The 19675-nt window shown below is 44.2% G+C and overlaps 1 protein-coding gene and 1 long non-coding RNA gene across 8 annotated transcripts in view; one reads left to right on the top strand and one right to left on the bottom strand.

The window, feature by feature from the left end:
* The window catches only part of GNPDA1 (glucosamine-6-phosphate deaminase 1), a 22339-nt gene extending 12520 nt beyond the window's left edge, over positions 1 to 9819 (top strand). For 3 of the 5 annotated variants that reach the window (XM_077137273.1, XM_077137274.1, XM_077137276.1), the window contains 5 exons: positions 3204 to 3305; positions 4354 to 4536; positions 5563 to 5747; positions 7392 to 7566; positions 8362 to 9819. In XM_077137273.1, the coding sequence (XP_076993388.1) occupies positions 3204 to 3305; positions 4354 to 4536; positions 5563 to 5747; positions 7392 to 7566; positions 8362 to 8462 (746 nt within the window). In that variant the 3' untranslated portion in view covers positions 8463 to 9819. Of the gene's footprint in view, positions 1 to 1838; positions 2023 to 3203; positions 3306 to 4353; positions 4537 to 5562; positions 5748 to 7391; positions 7567 to 8361 lie in introns of those variants that run through there. The other 2 variants (XM_077137277.1, XM_077137275.1) reach the window with 2 other exon arrangements.
* LOC143663911 (uncharacterized) overlaps positions 1 to 19670 on the bottom strand; it is a 21808-nt gene extending 2138 nt beyond the window's left edge. Inside the window, exons 1-4 of one of the 3 annotated variants that reach the window (XR_013166221.1) lie at positions 15176 to 19670; positions 7308 to 11274; positions 3334 to 3393; positions 88 to 2144 (exon numbers count right to left, since the gene is read on the bottom strand). This is a non-coding gene — a long non-coding RNA (uncharacterized LOC143663911). Of the gene's footprint in view, positions 1 to 87; positions 2145 to 3333; positions 3394 to 7307 lie in introns of those variants that run through there. The other 2 variants (XR_013166220.1, XR_013166222.1) reach the window with 2 other exon arrangements.
* Positions 19671 to 19675: the final 5 nt, after the last annotated feature.

Below are 19675 nucleotides of genomic sequence, written 5' to 3'. Positions count from 1 at the left end.
TGGATCTATTCTCTTTGGGGTATGCTGCACTTCTTGGATCTGTAATTTTTTTTTTTTTTTTTTTTTTTTTTTTAAAGGAAAGACAGAGAGAAGGAAGGAAGGATAGAAGGAAGGAAGGAAGGAAGAAAGGGAAACATTTTTAAACATTTTCTTGTTTTATTGTATTTTGTTTCTTTGTTTTTGTTACATGGGCTGGGGCCGGGAATCGAACCGAGGTCCTCCGGCATAGCAGGCAAGCACTTTGCCCGCTGAGCCACCGCGGCCCGCCCTGGATCTGTAATTTTAAGTCTTTCATAAGTATTGGGAATTTTTCAGTGATAACTTCCTCCATTAGTTTTTCTCCTCCTTTTCCCTTCTCTTCTCCTTCCGGGACACCCACAACATGTATATTCGTGTGCTTCATATTGTCTTTCAATTCCCTGAGTCCCTGCTCATATTTTTCCATTCTTTTCCCTATAGTTTCTGTTTCTTGTTGGATTTCAGATGTTCCGTCCTCCAGTTCAGAAATCCTATGTTCTGTCTCTCGAAATCTACCATTGTAGGTTTCCATTGTTTTTTCATCTCTTTTGCTGTGCCTTTCATTCCCATAAGTTCTGTGATTTGTTTTTTCAGACTTTCAGTTTCTTCTTTTTGTTCTTTCCTTGCCTTCTTTATATCCTCCCTCAATTCATTGATTTGGTTTTTGATGGGGTTTTCCATGTCTGTTCATACATTCTGAATTAATTGTTTCAGCTCCTGTATGTCATTTGAATTGTTGGTTTGTTCCTTTGACTGGGCCATATCTTCAATTTTCCTAGCATGATTTGTTATTTTTTGCTGGTGTCTAGGCATTTAATTACCTTAATTAGTTTATTCTGGAGATTGCTTTCACTTCTTTTATCTAGGGTTTTCTTGCTGGATGAATTTGTTGTCTATCTGTTCTTTGACATTCCATTCAGCTTTATCTGAACCTTTAGCTTAAGTTTTGTTTGACAGAGGAGAATTTTTCAGTTCTTGTTTTCTTGTTTCTTGCCCTGCTTGTGTGGTGCCTTTCCCCACACACACACTTAGGAGGGTCTACTTAGATATTATAGACCCCAGCCAGATTTTCCCAGACCAAACTGGCCTCCTATCAGGGGGAAAGAGTCACCTGCGTCGGTTTTCCCTGAGGGTGAGACCCAGAAAGACATTCCTGTGAAGTCTCTGGACTCTGTTTTTCTTATCCTGCCCAGTATGTGGCGCTTGTCTGACTGCAGGTCCCACCAGCATAAGATGATGCAGTACCTTTAACTTTGGCAGACTCTCCCTGCTGGGGGCATGGGGGAGACAGAGGAGAAGTTGTAGGCTGGTTTTAATGGCTTCAAATTACCAAGCCCTGGTGTCTGAATTCCTTGATGGAGGGATCCACCTGGGTGGGGCTTCACCCCTCCCCTGGGGAAGGCACAGCCTCCAGATAAGCCCCCAAAAGAGCTCACTTCTGCCTATGCCTGGGGCAGTCGCAGCCTGAAAAGTCCTGCCGCTGTATCCAGAGGCAGTCAAGCCTTTGTAGATACACAGCCACAAAAACCTCTGTTTCCTTCTTTTTTTTTCTCCCGTCAGTCCTGTCCCCTTGGCACTGGGGCAAAAATGAGCAACCTCTGCTTTGATCAGGTTCACCTAAGCTGGGGGCCTATTTCTAGTAGTCAGAATTTGTTAATTAGTTTCACAACTGGCGTTTGATTGTGCCCAGTCCCTGCTGCTGGTAAAGTCCTTTCCTTTCCCCTCTGGGAAGCGGCCTGTGGGGGAGGGGTGCTGGCCACCGCAGCTTTGGGAACTCGTGGTTCTAGGGGGTGCTCGCAGCCGGTCCAGCTGGTCCAGACTGGGATATGCTGTGTGTCTGGTCTCTGACGTGGCCCCAGGAGCTGTTCTGTACTGTTTCTGGTTATTTAATAGTTATTCTGGAGGACGAACTAAAACGTGCATGTTGTTAAGCTGCCATCTTGACCCGGAAGTCTGCCAGAAGGAAGAAACTTAAGAGCCAGTGTTGGCTTAGAGAAGATTTAAGTAAGTTTTTGGGAGTAGTCTGAATTCATGTCCAAGGTATAGGCAGAATCTTGATTTGGTAGTCATAAGCATGTCGCATTTCAAGCGGAGACTGGAGAGATGACCGGGGGAAAGAGGGATAGCTAGAAAAGAGGTTCATGGACTGAGCTTGGGGCACACCACCTTTTAGAGAATGGGGAGACTAAGCTAGACAGTGTGCTCCAGCAGAAGCCACAGGAGAGCTGAACTTTCTTGGCTCATTGTAACTCTTGCCCCACATTGAATGACCCTGTTGGGAGCACTGAGTGGCTAAGCTTGGATCACTGCATCCTAGACATGAGCCATGAAGGGCAAGTGAATGACCTTGTCAGCTTCTGTCATGGGAGGCAACATCAGCCCTCTTTCTTAACTGCCATATTTCTTGGTGTCTTCAAAATGCTAATATCTACTGTGAATCTCCAGAAGAGCTGCAGAGCCTATAACATTTTCAAACTGACCCTTTTCTCTTTTCTCAGCATCTTCCAGGTCCATTGTTTTTAAGTGCCTGGTTTGGGACATACTGCCCTACTTGTACTACTTTGCTTGTAGTACTTTATGCTTACTAAGCACCAGTTGAACCTGTTGATGCTGTTCCCTCTTCCTGGAATGCTCTGTTTGCCTGTCTTTTACCTGGCTCACTTGTACTCATCCTGAGACTCAACTTGGGAGTTAGCTGTTCCTCAGGGAAACCTCCCCTGAGGCCTAAGGGTTGTATTTTTCCCCCATCACAACCGACATTACTGCTTTATATCTCTCCTCCTAGACAGTGGGCTCTGATTGTTGCATCCCATGGCCCTGTGTCTTGCACAAAGTGGTTGCTCAGGGAATATCATATCAATAATTGTTTGACATTCACCCATGTACTCCTCACAGTCATTTCTGTCATCAGTGCGCTGGGCACCAGGGATTCAGCAGTGAACAAGACAGACACAGCCCTTCTCACATGGAGTTTACAATCTAGTGAGGAAATAGGCATTAAACAATCAATTAATAGAGGATGGCTGGGATTAGAGCATTGGGGCAGGACTTCAAATCCGGCTTCTCTCCCACCTGACAGGTTTTCCTTTTGGAGCAGCCCTGCCTTGTTCTTAGTGCCCTCTGGGCACCCAGGAGCTAGGGGTCAAAGTAGGGGGGAGGGTTCATGGCTATGGCCTTTCTTACAGGGAGCACCCCACTTGGCTGCTACAAGAAACTAATTGAGTACTACAAGAATGGGGACCTGTCCTTCAAATATGTGAAAACCTTCAACATGGATGAGTATGTGGGTGAGTCTTTCTCTTTCAGGGTCCTTACCTGATTCCAGGGGAGTCCAGGGCTAAGATACTTGTGCTTCACTCCCCAACAGGCTCGGCCCTGGAGAAGAATGGGGACACCGCAGAGTCAGTGACGTCTGGTGATAGGCTCAGTTATAAGTACCTGTCTCTTCCAGGCCATAGTTTACTCAGATATAAAATGTGACTAACAGTTGTGGAATGCTTGCCTACGAGGTGGGAGACCTGGGTTCGATTCCTGGACCATGTACCCCCGCAAAACAATTTTTTTAAAAAAATCAGTAAAATGTGACTAATAAAGCTGACATGTTAGTTTGTAAACATTAAAGGATAATATAACAGATGTGGAAGCCCCTTGCACATGGTAGGCATTTAGTAAACATTAATGTATTGCTTCCTTCTCTACCTCCTCCCCAACTCTATGCTGTTTCTTCCTGAAAGTAATGATTGCAGATGGGGTCATGGCTGGGGTTGGCCCCCAGAATCTGTCCGGACTTCCCCTCCAGTGTTCACCCTCTAGCTCCCCTTTCTGCCAGATACACTGAGAGGAATGCTGCTGAGACTGGTAGCCTTTCCTTTATAGCCAAAAGCTACACCTTGGTCTTTTGCCACCACCTTCCCTGCCCCCATCATTTTGTAATGGCTTCATTTAAAGCTTCTTTTGTTTTTCTCCTTGGCTGAAGAAATCCTTTTTGGGAAACTCTAAGATAATTCTCTTCAACCATATGCTGTTCAAGTTGAGGAACAGGTTGCTAATGGGGAAAGATAGGGTGAGAAACACTGGGCGAAGCATGTGCTTGCTTCCTCCATTTGGCTAGAAGCCCAGTGACTCCAGAGTGAGGGGATTCCCCAGGCCCCAATCCTGTGGTCACAGGTGGCAGCTGGGGGTAGACATTTATGGACACCAGTTTAGCCTATCCCAAGTTGCTGGGGGTCAGAGGAGCTTTCCCTGAGAGCATTTCTGGGTCTGAAGTATCCTGGCATCCCCTTTAGTAAGGAGGGTCCTGGCTTAGCCTGGGGTGACTGTGCTGTGGCCCCACAGGCCTTCCTCGAGACCACCCAGAGAGTTACCACTCCTTCATGTGGAACAACTTCTTCAAGCACATCGACATCCATCCAGAAAACACCCATATTCTGGATGGGAATGCAGCAGACCTGGAGGCAGAGTGTGAAGCCTTTGAAGAGAAGATCACAGCTGCGGGTGGGATTGAGCTGTTTGTAGGAGGTGAGCTTAACACTCTGTGGCCCCTGTCCTGATCAGCCCCAGGGTGGTTAGAACACATGGGAAGGAGAAGGACAAGACACCATCTCTGTCTCCAGACAGCTTCTTCTGTCTGTGCTCGTGACAGTGTGGAGGCAGGGCAGGTGTAGAGACAGTGGGAACCTGGCTCCCTGCCCTAGCCCTGCCACTTCAGTAGCTGTGTGAAGTTGCATAACTTCCCTCTCTGCATCTGGTCTATGAATTGAGAGGTTTGGATTTCATCTCTGATCCTGTTTACTCCCCCGTGGCAAGGTTTTATGGCTCTAAATATTTAAAATCACAGACTCATATAGTTCTAGAAGATTCCAAGATTCAGCCCCTTACGCTATAGATGTCCAGTTGAACTGCCGAGAAGTTATATCTTGTGCCCAAGGTCACCAGCCATTGAGCAGCAGAGCAAAAAGCGGGGCTTGAGACATCTGCCTCTCATATTTGTGCTCTTGTCTCAGCCCTGGGCTACCCTTTTTTGTGTTTCATCTATTGCCACCTCTAGAGTCAGCCATGGGAGTGAAAGCTGGACTGCTTTTTACTGCTATTGGCTTAGCTATTCTGTACTTCAAGGTGGGGAAGAGGAGGGAAGGAGCTCCCATTTTATGAGATTTTAATGAATATGACCAGGTCCTGCTTGTGTTTTATTCACTGCATTTCTATACCAGTAGCAGTGCCTTCCAACCACAGATAGGAGGGACAGGGAAGTGACACTTCTCCAAAGATCTGGAGAAACAGAAACTATTTGTGGTTTCTGTAGTAGTCCCTTACTTAGCTTTTTGAGAATGGCAGCAAGTCAACGATGGTCTGTGTACCTTTGACAGAAGTAGGGAGGGAGGCTCATTTGCTTAAGATGTACTTACCCGGGGGTGGAAATGACAAAAGAGACACATTTTTCAAAGATTCTGTGTCAGACCCCCATTAAGGAAGGAGATATTGTCCATTCTTAAACCTTGAATCCCTGGCACTCACAGGGCTGCCCTGGCTGTCTCTCTCGGGTAGGCATTGGCCCTGATGGACACATCGCCTTCAATGAACCAGGCTCCAGTCTGGTGTCCAGGACCCGTGTGAAGACGCTGGCCATGGACACCATCCTGGCCAATGCTAGGTTCTTCGATGGAGATCTCACTAAGGTGCCCACCATGGCCCTGACGGTGGGTGTGGGCACCATCATGGATGCTAGAGAGGTAAGAGTGCAGGGGCCATGAGACTTGTGGGGGGATCAGCCTTAAGTTTTTGTTGTGAATTTTCATTTATAGGGGTACTACCTGATTACTTTCTTTTTGAAGATGAAGACATTATAGATTAAGATCCCAACTGACCCTCTCATTGTTCTCCTTTCTAATATGAGACGAATCCTGTTAGCACACTTTCTATGCCTTAGACTGCTTAGAAGGCTGTAGACTCCCTGGTTTCTCCTTACATACCTTTTTCCTGCTTCTCACAGGCAGAGAGGATCGCAATACCTTTAACATTGGAATATGAATTGGTATCTACCAGGTACTAAGAGAGACTCTTGTTCCCTGAAATTGATGGAGGCCACGATTTGAAGGGAAGCTCCCCCTGCCACCCAAGCATGCTTGTGTTTATAGCCCAGTGCTCAGGGATTAATATATGTAACAGAGAATAATTGAAAATCTGGTGAGTGTTAAGCTCACCTCCAACAATTGAATTTTGGGCGGTTCCAATTTCTTTACTTTCATCAGAATTTTAGAAGCATTTCATCTTCCTTTCTACAATATGTTCAATGAGAAGAAGCTACAGACATTTTAGCTTCATGTTTCTTTGCCTAAGTCTGTAAACAAACATTTAAATCAATGAAAAATTTGCCTGTTTTAGGACCTAGGTAGGTCACTCTGCTGTTTTTGTCCCTGCAGCTTGTAACCGTTCGGGCTTTGGAGGCTGTCCTTATCCTGTGAGGGTTCTTGATCTGGGAAAGGACCTGGGGCTATAAATCATGAAATTCTCTTTTCTGCAATGAGTTCTGCATTGCCGAGGGGTTACATTCTCTTTTTGCCCCTGTTTTCTCATCTTTTAGGAGAGGAACAGTAAATCCTGTTCACTACTCCATGTTACAAGTGAATTAAAATGAAAGGAAATCTATAGAGGCGGTTCAGTAGGATCAATTCCCTGAACTCAGTTTCCTGTTGTATTAACTGTCTGGGGTAATCTCTGCCTTTGTTTCATTAAATAGGAAGCACTACAGCACTACAGGTCTAATGCTGTAAACTAAAGGTGACCAGATTCTGGGGCAGCCTTTCTGGGATTTAGCCTCAGGGGCCACACAGATAACTTGTCAATGCTTCCAGGCCCCCTTTGAAGGAGTGCAGATTGGGACCCCATTTTTACAGATTTTTTTTTTTCTTTTTTACAGATTTTGATTGTGAAAAGTCACCTAAGACCACCTGGACCCCAGTGTCAGAACTGTTAGGATCAGGGGTGTATGTCACCTGTCCTCAAGGGGCACTTTCATAGTCATCCTCAGAGATGCTGGGAGGCACTATCATGTGCTGGGCCAGAGTGCAGGCTTTGGGGTCAGACACGCCCGGTCTAATCCTAGGTATCCTGTTTCTTAGCTGTGAGACCTTGGGCAAGTCACTTAAACCCCCAATGCCCCTTTTCCTTATCATGTAACAGGGAGACAACGATGCTTCCTAATTTATTTGTGCAGTAAAGCACATAAGCACTGAGCAGAGTGTGTGGCATGGCAACTAATTACAGTTTTATTTTTTAAAAATAATCCTCACCTCCTTTTGGAGTGGCTAGACTTCTGGTCTGGATTCTCCATTCCCAGGCTCCTCCTCCATCACAGACTCATTTTCTGATCCCAGGTGATGATCCTTATCACGGGCGCACACAAGGCATTTGCTCTGTACAAGGCCATCGAGGAGGGGGTGAGCCACATGTGGACTGTGTCTGCCTTCCAGCAGCATCCCCGCACAGTGTTTGTGTGTGACGAGGATGCCACCCTAGAGCTGAAAGTGAAAACCGTCAAGTATTTCAAAGGTGAGGGAGGAGCAGGTCTGGGAGTAGGTGGTCAAGTTCAGGCTGTGCTAGGGCTCAGGAGTGATCTAGCCTTCCTGTTCTGGCCATTTTAATCAGCTACTATCAATTGTTAAAAATCAAGTCCTACAGTCTCACACAGTACACAGTCATCCTTTCTCTTCCATCCATGACTGCAGGAATCCATTTCTAGAGACTTTTTGCCCTGAGGAGAAGGTTAAAAAATGAAAAGTTGGCTCAGCAGGCAAGAATGCTTGCCTGCAATGCCAGAGGACCCAGGTTCAATTCCCGGTGCCTGCCCATGTAAAAAATTTTTTAAAAAAATTTTTTTTTCATGAAAAGTTGTAGTCCACGGGCTACACAGTGAAATCTTTGCCATGATACTGAGCCTATCCAGATTTTATTCAGGTCTTTCCCCTCTAAGCAAGGCACTAAACTATCATGAACATCTGTTTTTTTCATTTTTTTAATTTAATAGGGAAACACTGCTTTAAGCAAACTGATGTAAAAATCCTCATTTACTTAGCAGGTAAATTAGGAATTTGTTCTTTGCTGAAAAGATTAACCTTTAAATAGCCAACTCCTTTAGTGGTTGAATTTACAGAAGTTCCATGAATCGTAGTCCTCGCTGGGAATAACAGATTCTTCTCCTACTCTCAGGGTGTCTATCATTTTAGTGTCACAGAAAAGATGATCAGCATCAGTTCTAGGCCACTTGAGAGCTTCTGGATGTTATTGCTGACAGATGTGGACTCTGCCTTTCTCTGTGTTAAACATTTTGTTTTTAATTTTTTGTAGGTTTAATGCTTGTTCATAACAAGTTGGTGGACCCCTTATACAGTATCAAAGAGAAGGAAGCAGAGAAAAGCCAGTCTTCCAAGAAGCCATACAGCGATTAGCTTGTGCTATACTTACTATCCATATGGATGGGTAGGTTTTTCTGGAAATGGTCTTTAATTGTAATTCTTTAATTTAGTATTAATATTCCAGATAAGTGGGTAAACCTATTGTTCTTGGCTATGAGGTTTGGAGCCTAGTCCTATAGTTTAGCTACCTGGGGAATGATTTGTTTGTAATCTACTCTGATCTAAAAAAAAAAAAATCTCTGAAAAATGTACTCCATCATTTTGGTGTCTGCCACACCTAGGAGTTTTAAGCTTTTTCTTCTGCCTCTGACACTGTTCACATGAACAACACACCCCCCTTTAGGAACCTCTATCATTTCATGCACTGATTCTCAATTGAGAGGAAATTAGGGGCTTGTGTATACTGGACAGAACCTCTATGGAGAGTCTTAAGACCTCTTGAGCAGGCCTGCCACCTTATTTAAGAGTCACTGCCCTAGATCGTCAAAGTAAGTATAGGAAACAGTTCCTCTGGTCAGCAGCAAGTGCTATGGAAAGAAAACTCTTGCTTCCTTTCTTCTTCCCAGTTTTTTTTGTTCCTGCTTTCAGAGCTGACCTTTTATGAACTTAGAGGACTCCTTGGGGAGAGGATTTGAATGTGGGGGCATGGGGGGGGCACTAAAAAGAAGGCTTTTGCTAATGAACACAGAGCCCCAGTGGGGCCAGCCATGTCAAACTCCTCTCCCTTAGGGACCCTCTAGTATCAGGAGGAGGAAGGTGGAAACTCTTTTCTCATTAGAGCCTGTGTTTTTGTTCAAAGGTTTCACTGTGGCTCTTTAACTGAACACTCATTAAAAGGTGGAAAGTCCACTGGGGCAACAGACACTGCCATGATTTCTGTGTTGGTGTTCAGTCAAGATGGGAGCCAGGACAAGCAGCTCAGGTGTTTGAGAGATGGGCTCTTCTGCTCCCATAAGAGCTAAATGCCAAGACAGCATACCCAGTGCTTCTAAATCTGCCTAATATTCTTTCCCTTACTGACAGTACCCTGCCTTTCTGAGAACCCTTTCAGGCTCATGTGGTGTGGACGGTTGTTCTGTCCATATTTCCTTCACCCGTTGTTCATGAGTCTATTACTCTGCCTTCCTTCTACTGAAGCCTTCATGGAGTTGATGCTACCTTCTCCTGCCTGTCATTGTGCCTGTTTGTAGCTGCTGTTGTCTGTGTTTCTAGGAAAGACTTTTCTGAACCTGGCTCAGGCCTCTTTCTTATGCTGTTTGGTACTAGTTCAGTTCAGTTCAGTTTGAAGCTTTTATACATGATTGTTGCTGTCATTCTGTTTTAAGCTAATCATTCAAAGAACTTGTTTACAATATGATATTTTCTATTAAATCCAGTATTTTCAAATAAATATGTCATTTGTGGCCTTCTTACTCCCAGAGGACAGGTTGTCTGGATTGATATTTATATATTTTGGAAATAGCTGATGAATAGAGCTTCACACTCACTCCTCACAACAGCTCTGAAGGAAGGGTACAATCATAGCAACTCTGCTTTGATCTCTTCTTCAGGCACCAGGATAAAAATAATCAAAATATTTTATAAAAATGGGAGGTATGAGCAGATGAACAGTAGTAAATTATGTTCTGCCTGTATTTGTGATCCAAACAAGAATATAGCTGTTAAAAAGAATAAAGGCAGATTTGACAAAGATAAAAACTACTAAATATGGAAAAATAGGAAATATAGCTTGTTTTAGGTTTTTTTTTTTAAAGCCAATATAATGGAATATCTTACGTCAATGTAACCTATTAAAGTGTACAAGCTGGAAGAAGGGTTTAATTTTAACAGTTTTATTGAGATATACATATGATAAAATTCACCCACTTTAAGTAGAAATTAATTGATTTTTATTAAGTTTATAAAGTTGTGCTTCAGTTGTCTGACCACAAATGCTCAGCTGTGTCTACTGGCCAGTTTTTTTTTATTAAGATAAAATTCAGGGAGCAGACTGTTTGGTGACTTTAACCAATATCGGAAGTTACCACAGTGTTACTTCCTCAGTCCTACTTAGGGGTGCTATAGAACTTATTTCTTTTACTTCTGTGGTTGCAGGTAAGTGCCACTATTGGAAGTAATGCTTTCTTATAAAACAATTGGATAAGATGTCAACTAAGATCCAAGGGCAGTTTTAAGTGGCCTTAATTTTGGGGGTAATATTGCTGTTACTGTCTTGCTAATATCATTCAATGCCATTCTGTCTACCAAGGTCTATAACAGACTATGATGAAACACAAAGATGAAAATTAAAATCCCAGAAATTAAACTCGCCTCTGTAACAAAACAAAATACTATATTTTTATAACATGGGAACTGCTGCCACCAGCTGGTGACTCATGACAAAGTTACTACTTAGTAGGAGATTTAAAATTCCAGTCATAAATTTTAAATTCCCTTCTGAAGTAAGCAGACCAGATAGTTCTACGATTTACCATTATCGAATTAACTTTCATCTCTGACAGAGAAGTAAATAGTAAGAATACTGAGGGATTTCTAATGCAAACTAGATCTATTACTAAAAAAGGACCTTGCTGACAATGCTACAGGTCTGGGAATATAGTCACCAAGGCTTTTCTCCAGAGCTCATATTTCTGTTCTCTACCTCCTCGAGAAAAAGGGATGCATCCATTAGAAATTCATTCACTCACTTGATTCAATATTTACCTGAAATGGAAAGCTTATCCTCTCAGGCCATTTAAGAGCCTGGTGGGTCCAGCTGACCCATGGCATGATCTGATCATCCTACTCAATATTTAAGAGTTCCTCATGAAGCTGACGAGGAAAATGACCATAACAGGCATACAACCTAAAACCACATACACAGGCAGTGAAATATCCTGAGAAATAATTGACTTAAAACTACAAAAAGGGGTGCATGGGTGGTTCAGTGGTAGATTGCTCACCTTTCATGTGGGAGACCTGGGTTCAAGTCCCAGACCATGCACTCAAAAAAAAAAAAAAAAAAAAACTACAAAAAGACCTCAATCAAAAAAATCTCATTTGAAGATCATAAAAATATATATTTTAAATAATTTCATTTATTTGCTGAATCTACTAGGATTAGGTAATCAGTCCTCAAGAAAAAATTTTCAGCTCCTGAGCAATCCAGGTGCACATTAAGATATAATGGGTGCTTATACAACACTAAAAATAGACGGAACACCAGGGATGAATCTGGCCCTGGCACCGTGGGATCAACAATTCCATCCTGAACAAAAGGGGGAAAGAAGTATAACTAATAAAGTATCAGTGGCAGAGAGAATTCAAATAGAGTCGAGAGGAACGCTGAAGGTTGCTCTTACACAAGCTTCAGTTAGACATTGCTATACATCATAACCTGCCAAACCTCAACCAAGACCATTCCAGCCAATCCTAAAGAACACCTAGGGCAATATATAAGATTCCACAAGGGTTCCATGCACTAGAGTAACTTTCCAGAAACCTACAACCTCCAGATGGGTCCCTGAACCAGATAAGTCCTGAAACCGAGGAGGCCCAGCCTCTCCAGAACATCAGCTGCTTCAATCTCCCTACCATATTATGACAGACACTTCTAACATGAAAAAGTTAAGAATTACCATAGCCCGACACCCCTAAACAGAGGGACAGAAAGATCAAAGGTGACGTGGAGTTATACAGAGAAGATAGGATTTAACAAATGAATATGATTGCTGAGTCATTAAACTGATATCTCTTTTAGTCTTCAGTATCTTAGAGCAGCTAGGAATAAAGATCTAAAATTGCAGAATTGTAGCCCATGTCAAACTCTGAAATATGTTCTAAAACTAATCGTGGTGCTGTGCTTTGAAATTTATAGCTTTTTTGTATATGTTATTTTTCACACACACAAAAAAGGAGTCTATTGTGGTGATAAAATATTTATTTCTTCTAGCTTCCTATATTCTGGAGCAGCTAGAAGGAAAAACCTGACAGGATCATATGGTACCCCATGACAAACTCTGGGACCTGTCCTGTAACTACTTGTTGAAGAGTGCTTTGAAAACTATTGCTTTTTTATTTCTTTGCTTTGTGTATATGTTATACTATTAAAAAAAAAAAAAAGGTTAAAAAAAAAGCAAGTTGGGTATTTTGAGGAGAGATAGTCAAAGAACCTTATCATATAAATTATGTGTTCATGTTTTCCATTGGGGCCTAATGGAATCTCTTAGGGTCTCTTAGGAGCTTCCTATAATAAGCAATCCAAACATTTACCAGGCATGGGACTTGTAGAAAAATAAGATAATGTTAAAGAAGATAAAATATGCCAATGAAGACAGGGGAACAGCAAAAATTTGTGCCAATGTGGACAATAAGTGGTGATTTTTTTCATGGCTGAGTATGCCAGTAAGCAGTCTTGGTTCTTACTGTGAAATTAATTGATATTGTTTTTCTAGTAATTTCTAAAAAGTTTATTTATTATACAGTACATCTTCATGTATGAAACCATGAAGTGAACTATTTCTATTCCATGTAATAGTAAGTTGAAAATGCTATACATTTTAAGTTCAAATTAATTTCTCTTAAATATACTATAGTTCTAACCAGAAAAAAAAAAAGATGGGACAACTGTCACAGCCAAGAAGAACCTAAAACAGTATGACAACTAATGTGGTATCCTGGATAAGATCCTGGAACAGAAAAAAGGACATTAGGTAAAAACTAAAGAAATCTGAGTAAAGTATGGACTCCATCTAGTTAGTAATAATGGATCAATACTGGTTCATTAATGGTGACAAATGCACCATACTAATGTAAGATGTTAATAAAAGGGAAAACTGGGTATGGGGTATATGGGAACTCTGGGTTATAAAAGAAATCTATTATTGTCACAGTTTTTTTTAATCTAAAAGTTCATTTTTAAAAAATGGATGGGGACAAGATGTATCTCAACTGACAAAGGTAAGCCTTGAAAAATTAGTTCAATCACAAGTTTTAAAAGTTGCAAAGTCTCTATTTTGACTTAAAAAGTTATCAGTATTAGGTCAGGGGAACAGGGAAGGGCACTGCAACCGGAGATGCAGAGGCTGTGTTGCCCCTCCCAACATGGCTTCTGGAACTGCCCCTTCCGGACACCTGACTTCCAGAACTGACGAACCGCCCCTTCTGGACACCTGACTTCTGGAGAACCGCCCCTTCCAGACATCACCTGACCTGCTTGCTTAAAAACTGTCCACGCCATCACCCAGGCACTGACTCACCTCCCTCCATCTTGGATTTGGTGAGCTCAGCCCGGGAGCGCAGAAATAAACCCGCCCACTTTAAATTTCCCAGTCTACCGTCCTTCTTTCTCACCCTTTAACTTCCTAAACCTTTCATCTTGGTGCCGAAACCCAGGAGAGGAGCACAGGTGACACCTTCCTGGCCAGAGGCGCCCCGGCTTCCTCTCTCCTCTTTCCTCCACATGGCCAGTGACAAGGGATCCTTTGGCCTGCCGCTACATCCACCACAGATTGGGTAAGTCCCTTCCCTTCTAGCCCTGCTGCTGGGTCTCACTGTTCCAAGAGAGCCTGTCCGTTAATTACTCTCCGAAAATCGTGAATTCACATCAGGTTCTCTTCCGAGGGCTGAGGTGAAGGGGGACACCCGCAAGCCTCACTCCCTTTCCTGGGACTTGAGTTGTGGGGATACCCCGCTTTTCGTTTCCCTCTCAAATTCAAGTCCAGGATCTGAAAGGGCCTCAAACCAGGGGGAGACGTCCCCTGGGGAGACGAGCCCCCGCTCGTAAGAGCTCCAAGGACTCTCTCAGGGCGTTGGGACACCGACATCCCCTGGGCCAGTCCTTTGTCCTCAGAGACCCATCAGTATGGGCAATAAATCCTCAAAAACCAAACCTTATACTCCTCTAGGTTGTCTTCTGACAAACCTATCCACACTAGATTTACTTCCAGACATCCGGCCAAAACATCTCACTTACTTTTGCAAAAAGGTTTGGCCCCAGTATCAATTGGATAATAGTCCTCATTGGCCTGAGGGGGGACTTTCGATTTTAATATCCTTACAAACCTCCGCAATTTTTGCCAGAGGAACGACAAATGGGCCGAAATTCCTTATGTCCAGGCTTGCTTTCTTCTGCGCTCCCCCCTCCCTTTGTACCTCCTGCTCCACAGCCCAGGTTCTCCTAGCTGAAGAAATCCCCAAATCCCCACTTCTAAACAGACAGCCCGATGAAACTTCCTCCTTTTCCAACCCCCTCGATTCATCTCCCTTTAAACAAGCAGGGCCTCCACCAGATTTAGGGAAACTATCCTCTCCTCCCCAGCTCTATCCTCCTCTCCCTCCGGCGGCACCTCAGCTGCCATCTTGTCATTCTCTCCCCCCCACCACTCCAGCAGCGTTCCCATGGCCATCTTATCCTTATCTTTCCCCTTCTGGACTAGCAGCTATCCAGCTGCCATCTTCTCCTTCCCTTTCTCCTACTCCAGCGGCTCTCCAACCACCACCGTGCCCTCTTCCCCCTTCTCCGGCTCTTCCGCCACCGCCTAATTCTTCACCGTCCTCAACAGCCTTGCCATCCTCACCTGTAAGCTCCCGTACCTGCTCAAAATGTAACTTCCTCCAGGAAGTTGCAGGACCTGAAGGGCTAATTCGAGTACACACTCCCTTCTCCCTGGCTGATCTCTTGAACATTGAGAAGCGGTTGGGCCCTTCTCCAACAACCCAACTACCTATACTAATATCCACTATCTGGCTAATGCCTACGACCTTACCTGGCATGATATCCATGTAATCTGCTCTTCTTCCCTCACTACCGATGAGATGGACCGCATTTTCAATGTGGCCAGGGCTCATGCTAACCAGGGGCATATAACCAACCACACCATGCCAGTGGGGGCTGAGGCAGTACCAGATCAAGAGCCAGGGTGGGACTATCAGATTGACACCCTAGTGGGGAGAAACGGACGAATTAGGTGAGACAAAATGCTTACATGCCTCATAGCCGGCATGCAGAAAGCTTCCCATAAAGTCGTAAACTTCCATAAACTGAGGGAGATTACTCAAGGTCCTGAAGAAAATCCTGCTGCTTTTCTAAACCGGCTCACAGAATCCCTCTCCCAATATACCCACCTAGACCCTGACTCGGAAGCTGGTAAAACCATTTTAGCCACACATTTTATATCCCAGTCAGCCCCAGACATGAGGCGCAAGCTTAGAAAAATGAAGGATGGTCCTCAGGCCCTTATTCATGACCTGGTAAACGACCTTTAAAATTTTTAATACTCATGATGAGTTGGAGAGGGCGGAAAAGGAATCCCAGGACTGCCGAAGGAAGTCCCTGATTGTGGCCCTGTGGCCCACTTCAACTGACAAGATGCCAGCTACGACTAATCCACCGCCAGGAAAGTGCTTCAAATGTGGCCTCGACGGACACTGGTCCTGCCAGTGCCCCAATCCTCAACCACCCAAGGGACCATGCCCTCTCTGCGGGAAAAAGGGACATTGGAAAAGTGACTGCCCCTCGGTGCCCGTCCGTGGAGGGGCCACCATTCCAATCCCTGACCCACTGATGGCGGTCCTGGGCCTGGCCACCGATGACTGACGACACCCGGCCTCGGCGACCCTGATCACCCTCGTCGAGCCCAGGGTAACAATCAAGGTAGCGGGTAAGTCCACCTCCTTTTTAGTGGACACAGGGGCTACCTTCTCCGTCCTCCCCTCCTACTCAGGTTGACTCCTTCCTTCCCAGGTCACGGTTATGGGCATAGATGGCCATCCTTCGTGCCCCTGAACTACTGGACCACTTACATGTTTAATAGAAGGCTACCCCATTACACACTCTTTCTTGGTGATGCCTTCTTGCCCCAGCCCACTAATGGGGTGGGATCTTCTCACCAAGTTAGGGGCCTCACTTCACTGGATACAAAAACCCCAAACAAATTTACTATTACCCTTACGTGTGGCCTCCACCCCTCCCGCTCTTCCCCTATCACCTCACCTAGTAAACCCGGAAGTATGGAATACCTCAACTCCCCAAATAGCTTCCCATCATAAACCAGTTCTTATCCGACTAAAAGATCCATCCTCATTCCCATCTAGGCCACAATTTCCTATCTCCATAACCCATCGGAAAGGACTCCAACCCATCATTAACCGGCTCAAGGGAAAGGGACTCCTCATACCCACTAACTCGCCTTATAACACCCCCATCTTGCCTGTCAAGAAACCTAACGGTTCTTACCATTTAGTCCAAGACCTCCGACTAATTAATGAGGCTGTCATCCCCATCCACCCAGTAGTTCCCAATCCATATACTCTTCTCTCACACATACCTCCTCACACTACTTATTATTCTATCCTGGACCTTAAAGATGCCTTCTTCACGTTCCTCTAGACCCTGACTATGCCCTCATTAATACTACTCTTACCCAGGTGTCCGTCGACATTTCACTAGCTTAGCAAAGTCACTCCAGCCACCTCGCCCAAACCTCTGCCTCACCAGCCTCTCTTACGTGGCTCCAAATCAACCTTACTTTTCCTCAACCAAACACAAATACTCCCTAAAGTAACCAGCTATTTCCTCTGTGCATCATTAAATAGGCCACTATTGGCAGCTGTCCCTATAAATCTAACCCAAATACATAATCATAGCCCTGATTCCTGCCATACCACCCTAAAAATCATCCCCCTGTGGGAACCAGAGCCTAATAACCTTCCTTACCCTTTCAAAACCTGCTACTTCACACACACTTCTGTAAATCCAGCAAGACTTCATAACAAATGCCAGGCCAACATCACTATCCATAACACCACCCACGCCCCCAAAGGGCAGTATTTCTGGTGCAATGGATCCCTCACCATGCTTCCTAGTAACCGTTGTTCCTCAGTTAATCCTCTATGGAAACTATTTGCTCAAAAAGGGCTGCCTTTCTTCCCATCCTGGTAGGCATCAGCTTAACTGCCTCAGTTGCAGCCTCAGCCCCAGTGGGAGGGGCACTGAGACATGGTATTCTAACCTCTCAAAACTTTGAGACTCGACTACAGGTAGCCCTGGAATCAAAATCAGAATCCCTTTCCTCTCTACAACGCCAACTCACCTCACTAGCCCAGGTAACTCTTCAAAATTGATGGGCCTTAGACCTGCTAATAGCCGAAAAAGGAGGGGTGTGCATATTCCTTCAAGAAGAATGCTGCTATTACGTCAGCGAGTCAGGTCTGGTGGAACAAAATATTCACACCTTAAACAAACCAAAGGAGACCACAGAAAACAAGGAACCAACCCTGCCTTAGACTGGCTTTCTTGCCCCCTGGCGACATGGCTCCTCCCACTGCTAGGACCAGTTATCCTAATCTGTCTCTTTTTTCTCCTAGCTCCCTGTCTCAACTTCCTTCAGGGACGCGTAAAGGAACTGTCACGGGTAGCAGTCAACCCAAGGCTCCTTCATTACCACCACCTACCCTCCTCACCGGATTCCTATAGCTAACCTCCTCCCTCCCCTGACCATGACAACCCCAACCTATCACCCCACGTTGCCCCAGTACAGCAGGAAGTAGCCAGAAGAACCTCGACACCCTATTATCACAAGAAGGCTGGAACGTGAGGTCAGGGGAATGGGGAAGGGCACTGCAACTGGAGATGCAGAGGCTGTGTCGCCCCTCCCAACATGGCTTCTGGAACCACCCCTCCCAGACACCTGACTTCTGGAACTGATGAACCGCCCCTTCCGGACACCTGACTTCCGGAGAACCGCCCCTTCCAGATGTCACCTGACCCACTTGCTTAAAAACTGCCCACGCCATCACCCAGCCGCTGACTCACCTCCCTCCATCTTGGATTTGGTGAGCTCAGCCCGGGAACACAGAAATAAACCTGCCTGCTTTAAATTTCCCAGTCTACCGTCCATCTTTCTCACCCTTTCACCTCCTAAACCTTTCAATCAGTAGCTAATTAAAAAATATTGGCAAAGTCCCTTGAGAGACTGGAGAAAAAATATGGAACTATTAAACTTTGCTCCTGGGAAATCCCTAATACTTTCTCAAACATTTGGGAACCCCAAATTAATAGACCAAGCCCTTGATCTTGAGATTTGTTCTTATGAAACTTATTTCTGTAATGGAGAAGCTAAGGCTATCTATAATTATGCCTAAGAGTTACTTTCAGAGAACCTCTTTTGTTGCTCAGATGTGGCCTGTCTCTAAGCACAACTCTGCAAGTAAAATCATTACCTTCTTCACCATGAGGGACATAACATCCAGGGGTGCAAATCTTACTAGCAATGTGGGACATGACTCCCAGGGATGAACCTGATCCTGGCAACATGGAACTGACAACATCTTCCTGCCCAAAAGTGGGGAAAGAACTGTAATAAAATAAGGTATTAGCAGCTAAGAGATTTCAAATAAGAGTCAAGAGGCTATTGTGGAGGTTACTCTTATGCAAGCTTCAGACAGATATTGCTAACTGCCATGGTATGCCAAGCCCCAAACAACAGTCTAACTGTAAACCCTAAAGAATACCCTATAAAAGTTTCACTCACTAAGTTTATTTTTCAGAAACCTAAACCTCCAAATGGCTCCTAGGCCAGATAAACCCTGAAACCCAGAGTTACCAGTCTCTCCAAGAGCATCAATTAGTTGCATTTCCCTACCCCATAATGTCCATACCCCTTTGCAGAAGTTAGGATGGTCACTGCCCAGATGTTCCTGAAGATTAGGAAAAGGATGAAAGGAGGAGGAGTTGAAACGGAGAAGATAGGATTTAACAATGAGTATGACTACCTAATCATTAGATTAATATTTCTTTTTTAGTCTCCAGTATCAGATCAGCTAGAATACCTGAAATATTGGACCTGTGATCCATACCATGCTTGAAATTTGTTCGACAACTACTTGTTACAATGTACTTTGAAATTTATCACTTTTTTGTATGTCTTTCACAATTCAAAAATGTAAAAAAAAAAAGTTATCAACTTATTTTCATTTATCAGCTCTAGATCCAAACTTCTATATAAAATTAAGATCTCACCTCTCCAAACTACTCTTTTGGGCAGGATAAATTAGCAGTCTGCAAAGGGAGTCTCTGCAGGGACCCAAGAGGTTCCTGTCAATATACAGAAAATCTTAGGCCATGTACCTCTTAAAAAGGCCTTCATGAAACTAAACTAGGTACAAAACTCTTTATTCTATTGTATTCCCTGATAGAGCAACCTTGAACAAACCCATTTATTTCACAGGGCATTCCGGAGGTTACCCCAATCTTTCATTTTTACTGA

Source organism: Tamandua tetradactyla, chromosome 20 (assembly GCF_023851605.1).
Source record: "Tamandua tetradactyla isolate mTamTet1 chromosome 20, mTamTet1.pri, whole genome shotgun sequence".
Taxonomy (NCBI): domain Eukaryota; kingdom Metazoa; phylum Chordata; class Mammalia; order Pilosa; family Myrmecophagidae; genus Tamandua; species Tamandua tetradactyla.
This window is presented reverse-complemented; position numbering and strand designations above follow the sequence as displayed.